The 6476-nt window shown below is 44.2% G+C and overlaps 1 protein-coding gene across 8 annotated transcripts in view; it reads left to right on the plus strand.

The window, feature by feature from the left end:
- The window catches only part of APLP2 (amyloid beta precursor like protein 2), a 26593-nt gene extending 23172 nt beyond the window's left edge, over window positions 1–3421 (plus strand). For all 8 annotated transcript variants that reach the window (XM_008636869.2, XM_017738475.1, XM_017738476.1 and 5 more), the window contains 3 exons: window positions 418–492; window positions 976–1131; window positions 1875–3421. In XM_008636869.2, the coding sequence (XP_008635091.1) occupies window positions 418–492; window positions 976–1131; window positions 1875–1976 (333 nt within the window). In that variant the 3' untranslated portion in view covers window positions 1977–3421. The remainder of the gene's footprint in view (window positions 1–417; window positions 493–975; window positions 1132–1874) is intronic.
- The last annotated feature ends 3055 nt before the right edge of the window (window positions 3422–6476 follow it).

The raw sequence follows: 6476 nt of genomic DNA on the forward strand, positions 1-6476 counted from the left end.
CTCTACCCACAGTGTTAAGAATTCTCTAGGTTCTAGTGACAGCCACTTGGCCTCCGTTCCATGGGTTTAAAAAAATTAAAAAGTGAGGTTTTGAGTTTCCTTTCAATACTGTTTTAAAGCCACAGGTTAGATCTTATGTGACAGAAATTCTGGGTCCAAAGTTAGGACCTATTTTTTAATTGTTTTTTTCTTTGGGGCTTTAGTTTGAGGTAGTCTGGAGGTTATTAGTTGTAATACTATTTCTGGTGGCTGTATAAGAGCTGAGAACATTCCATGCTGTTGAGAGCAGGGGAGAGATGGTAAGTGGTCCTGAGCCTTTGCTAGTGTTCATTAAAGGTCTCTTGTCCGTCTTTCTCTTCCTTCTCCTCCCTGTTTTGTGTGGATCCTTCCATAAAATGCTTTTGTGGCCATTTTTAGGTAATTGATGAAACCCTTGATGTGAAGGAGATGATTTTCAACGCGGAGCGTGTCGGAGGGCTGGTGGATGAGCCGGTACGTTTGGGGCTGCTGAATCCAGGGACTGGCAAATTCCTAAAGCTGGATTTTGATTCCCATTTTTACTGAATTCAGGGTTTGGTGCCTGGATGCTGCTCTGGGGGCTCATGCACAGTGAAACACAGTACAGCCCTTCTTCATAAAGATGTAAACAGTGAACAAATGTTAGATACTAACCTGACTCCTACTGCAAAAGTGTTTTGTGGGATAGGGAAGTGATGTGGGCCAGTGCCTGTCCAGAGGTACTGAGTGGGGAAAGAATTTTGTGTTCGTTATCCTTTCAATGGAATATTTAGAGGTGAAATATTTAGGGGTGGAATACTTAAGGGTGAAATATATGCACTGTCTAGTGTATAATCAGTCATAGCTCGATACCACAGATGGTCAAAGACCTTACTAGTGGCCATGGCTTAGGTTTGTGTTCAGCAGTGCACCTCCCTCGTTGCTCTTCCTCAGCCTGCTCTGTTTTCTTCCCTCCAGGATAACGACAATTCCCTCCGTGATGACTTCAGCTTCAGCAGCAGTGCCCTTATTGGGCTCTTGGTGATTGCAGTTGCCATAGCTACTGTTATAGTCATCAGCTTGGTGATGCTGAGGAAGAGGCAGTATGGGACCATCAGCCATGGAATTGTGGAGGTGAGAAAGAGCTCCACAACCAAGGATGAAAATAGTCAGTGTTGAATCACATGTTGTGTGTGGGGGTAGAGGATGGCAGGAGCTTCCAGGCCATGGACAGTTCTGCTCCTGGCTGGGTAGGAATTAACCCTGTCCCTGCTGACACCATCACCGCTTGTTCCCGTTGTGCCGTGCTGGCACCTGCCACTCCATAGCTGCATTTGCTTAATCACTAGGATTCAATTAGGCTTCCCTGGCTGGCTCAGGGTAGGATTTAGCAGTAAATGAGCTTTTCAGGCGATATCTTTAGCAGGGCAGTCAGTCAGTCAGTCCATAGCAATTTGTCCCCCTGGCTAATTGACGATTAAGATGTTGTGATTGGCCAAATGCTAAAGAGCAGCTCCTTCTTCCTTGCACATTTCTAATGACAACTTAATGGAGCCCAGAGAAAGCTGCTTTTCCCTTTGCCCCACCCATGCAGGAGATCATAACAACCTCTTTAATGAGAGCAGTGGGTCCCTGATTTGCAGTGTTGGCTGAGCAATGACAGATTTGTGAGACCATCCCCACAGGGGATTGGGTGGGCAAGAGGCATCAGCTCTTGAACAAGCAACTTCAGTAAACAAACTACTTTTTGCAGTTTACCTTTTTTCCCTGTTTACTGCTCACCATGGTATTCACTCAGTGCTTGTCTGCTGCCTCTTGTTCTGTGGAATCAATCCTGGAAGTTTCTCCTTGACCAGTTTCGTGTGTTTTTTCCAAAGGTTGACCCGATGCTCACCCCCGAGGAGCGGCATCTGAGCAAGATGCAGAACCATGGCTATGAGAATCCCACTTACAAATACCTGGAGCAGATGCAGATATAAAAGAGATGAAGATAGAGTAGCCCTGATAGGAAAAGGTGCGGGGTGAAGGGCCAAAGTGGTCCAGTGTTTTGGATCAACTACTGACCAACAGTTGCTTCAAGAGGACTTCATCTTACATTCAGAACTCCTGGATCATTAAGACTATAATTACTACTGTAGAGTTGCAATTTCCATTCTTTTAAATGGGTGAAGAAATGATAATATAACAATATGATATATAAATCTCCTTAAATGGGAAAAATGGATCTATTGCAGATATTTGACTGAGATGTAGTTTTCTTTTTTTTTTTAATAATCTGAAAAATACCAGTTCTGTTGTACTGTTGTCTGATACAAGCTCTATATATATAAAAATGGAAAATGTTGATTTTTTTTTTCTGATAGACCACCTGTATATTGAGGGTCGTTTGTACCAAACCACCTTGAAAAAGGAGACAGTTGTGGCTCTTCAGTCATTTTGGCTTTTATATATAAAACAGTATTCTTTTTTTCCTTTTTTTTTTTAAAGTGAATTTCACTGGGAGTTGCAAAGAGATTAATTTAGGGATAGGAGCTGTTACAGCATAAGCAAGGAAGCAATTTGGAATGGTAACTAACAAAATTCCTTATAACGAGAAAAAAAAGAGAAAAAGAGAAAAAAAAAAAAGAAAAAAAAAGAAAAAAACCCATCCTCATATGCCAGTGGTGTGCACCCTGCTGCTTAGCAGCTCGGACTCTAGGAATCAAGACTCCCTGGAGGCAAGGAGTTAAAAGGCTTCTAGCATCTCTGTTTATAGTTATTCTAGTGGAATGTTAGAACATGGTTTGTGCATACTGGGGTCTGCACATTCCCCTTCCAGATTCAGTTCTGCTCTAGAGTTGGAAGTTCTGGTATTGAATTGAAATCCTCTGTTCTCAGCCAGTTTCCTTCAGTACTCACCTGGCATTAACAGCCCCCTCTCGCTACTACTTTCTAATTTCCCCAGCTCTCCTGCCTCACCAACATGGTAAGTAATTAAGAGCCGCAGGTTTTTGAGCCGCTGCATCTCTCTGGGTGATGTTGGGCCAGAAATGACAAACCACTGCAATAACTGGGACCTTGGGAGCTGACAAACACAGAGCTCTCTTAGCTGGGGAGGGAAGAGAGTGACACGTTGGGAAAGGGATGCTGCCTGCTTTAAGGGAAATGGGATGCATAGGCCCCAAGAAGACCAAAAGGGGCAATTGTTCCACTCACCATCATGTCTTTGTAATGCTTGTATAGTTGGTGTTAATGCTCACGGCTTTTTTAAATCTGGAGGTTCTGGTAACCTGTGGTGTATTTTTTCTATTTTTCCTGTGACTTTATTTTTTCTTCCCCTTTCCGTGTTTCTTCCCACTATGCACAGATTTACCTGCAAACTCCTTAGTGTGGTCTGTGGGGAATGTACAAAGTTTAAACACATCAATAAACACTTTAACTTCCAGATAGTTTCTTCTCTTTGTTCATGGGCTCGCTTTAATTCCCCCTCTTCCCATCATGTCCTGCCAAACCCACGAGACCTTTCCCTGGCAGTGAGAAGGACTGTACAGGTATTGATGTATAACCATGCCTGGAGTCTTTTGTGGTATTTCCAGATCCTGATGACCTTTGTGGAGAGGAGGAGGCAGGATGCTAAACCAAGGGCCTGGATCCTGAATAGTGTTAAAGCAGCTGCTGGAACGCAGGTCGGGGAGAGCTGGGGCTGCTGCTCTCTCTGGCTGCTCGTGGAAGATCCTGTGCATGGTTCTCCCCTTCCCAGGATGCAGGTGGCTGCTGGCACAGCCTGTAGGAGTGAGCGGAGCCAAGGCTCTCCGCAGTGACAAGCTGTTCCTGTCCCTGGCCATCCTCCTGCACTTCTTTGGGAGCCACAGGGGCGGGCCTGGTTTGCAGCCTGTGCTGGCTGCATGCTCAGAGCCTGTGACATCCACAGGCCTCAGGACTGGGGCTGGGCAGAGGACAGCAGGAAATCTTAAAATTCCTACATACGAGGATGTGGAAAAAGACCTCACAGTGACACAGTTTCCGTGGATGCTTCTTGTGGATGACCAGATCTGAAATAAATAAAGTCATAGAGCCCAGGGCAGGAATCAGCTAATTATGGCTAGTGTTCACTGTATTGCTGCTGCTGCTGCTGTTTTATGAGGGGAAATAACTGTTTGGTTAAGTCTCTTCCAGAACACCTAAAACTAACAGCCTGTAAAACTCAAAGCTGTTTCTGCTCCTGTGTGTCATTCCTCTCTGTTCTTCTTGAGGTGTGACCTCAAGCACAGATTCCTCCTCTCACATGTCAGTGAAATGACCAAAACTCGAGTCATTGCCACTTGAATGTCGTTTTAGAGGTCAATAGACAGAATTAATTTTCCTCCATATTGATTTGTGCAGTTCCCAATAGGTCTGGAGGAAGAGAGGGAGAGGAGGAAACAAGAAGGTTTAGCAATTTTGAACAGGAAGCACTTGCACGTCCTGTTTCTCCTTAAACATGGGCTCCTTAAATATGGAACTTCCATATTCTGGTTAAATTATTCAGACACCAAGGAAAGACCAGATGCTGTCCTAGAAAATGCCGTCTGTTGGCTTGTCACAACTACTTGGGAAAGAGGTTGGATTTTTAACTAAATTTTAAATTATGCCAAAGCATATCTGCAGCCCAAAGCAATTCTTGGACTGCACCCTCAGGTAGGGTGACCTGCAAGAGAAACAAATTACAGAGGCTGCAGATTGAATTCCAGAATTGAATTTGGGTACTAGATTTTTCCTTTGATAAATTCTATTAGTCCTGCAAAATAAATACATCAGGCTGGAATCAAAGTCTATTAATTCCATGCTTTGGCACAGACTGCCAAGCACTCGGGATCGATTCTTTAGGATGGATTTTGACCACAGCTGTTGGAGTGAAAGCTCCTCTGGACTCAGGCCCAGAGGGAAGCCAAAGCACAGGGGTTGAATTAAAACCTTTGGACAAGCTGAGATACATGAAGTCACACCAAAGTGAAATAGAAATAGAGATTTTTCACTTTAGTAGAAATATATGCTGAGTGCCTTAAACACACTTTAGTAGAAATACATGCTGAGTGCCTTAAACATTGAAAAGCTGTAGCAGAGGCCTTGGACACAGTTCTTGCTGCAGCAGTGTTACCTTTTCACAGAATTCTTTACTTTAGACAAAATATAGATAGAATTATACTGTTCACATTTTTTAGATGGAGTGTTCACATAAACAATAACTGATAGAAACTGTATATGCAAATCTGTGTAATACCTGTGTAACACTGGTGTAAGGGTTACGACTGTTAGAATTAGACCAGGATAGGTTAAGAAAAGAAAAACTAGAATCGTGTGTTAATCTTATTGGTCAGTTAGCAAATATAATCCACACTTCTGCAAGAAAAAGTATAGAGTCTAGAGTATAGAGCATATAGAGTATAGAGCATAGAGCATCTAAAAAAAGAAGCAGCTGTTTTTGCCTGCTGCCTTTATCATGTAACCCCCTTTGAACTCTGCCTTCAAGAAAGCTGTGAGACCATGAAATAAAGAACTCAGCAGAACAGCAGCCTCCTCTGCTCTCTTACCCTGGTTCAAGAAAGAAGGGTACCCCATCAAAAGCTCAACACACCGCTTCTGAAAAGTCATGTTGAAATGTAGCTGCTTGAAGATGGATGCTAAGGCAGGTCCCAGGTGTTCCTGGTATCAGCTGTGCAAGCAAAGGGGCTGATCCCAGCAGGCTGTGGGGTAGTTTGGGGAAATATCAGCAGTTTCATGGCAATACGACACTTAAATGATTCAGAGCACAGTGCAGCAGTTGGTTGGGGGAAGACTTGCAGGGTGTTGTAGAGAGCTGCATTCCAACCCAAAAACTGATTTTAAGGAAAAAGTTCTTTAAGAGGAGCAGTGTAGCTCTGGTGAGGAAACAGGATGTTTGAGAAGGGCCTTTGGGAATGCTGAGCAGAGGAAATGCTGCGTCAGTTTGTCTCCCTTCTCCTGAAGCTGTTTGTAGCTCTTCTGCAAGGGCACAGTGATGGATGTCAAGCCCCTTCTGTGCACAGGAGCAAGTGGATGGAACGTGGGTGGATTGATTTTACCAGCCCTACTTGTCTCTGATGTGCAGAGCAACATTTGTGTTAAGTGTGGTTTTGATCATTCAGCCCCAGCCAACAGAAGAGATTAAAGGTGCTCATGAGGACCTCAAGGAGGTGGTGATGCACTGCCCAGAGCCTTTCCCTCTGTTACCCCATCAAAAGGTGACATTCACCTGATGGAGCACATAAACCCTCCTAATCCTTTGACCTGGGGTGTTTCAGGTAGATGTTTGAGAGCTGCAGGTGTCCTTTGGTCCAGCCTGAGTGTGGTGCTTAAAGTTGGTGTCACCACACGAATTTGGGTGGTGTCCAGAGCAGGTGCAACTCGGTCAGTGGCATCAGTGGCTTTGTGGTGGTGACAAAGGCTGCCAGAGGTGCACAGCGAGGGGCAAGAGTGACGAGCAGAAAAAGACAGTTTTTTAT

This window comes from Corvus brachyrhynchos, unplaced genomic scaffold (assembly GCF_000691975.1).
Source record: "Corvus brachyrhynchos isolate BGI_N302 unplaced genomic scaffold, ASM69197v1 scaffold46, whole genome shotgun sequence".
Lineage (NCBI taxonomy): Eukaryota > Metazoa > Chordata > Aves > Passeriformes > Corvidae > Corvus > Corvus brachyrhynchos.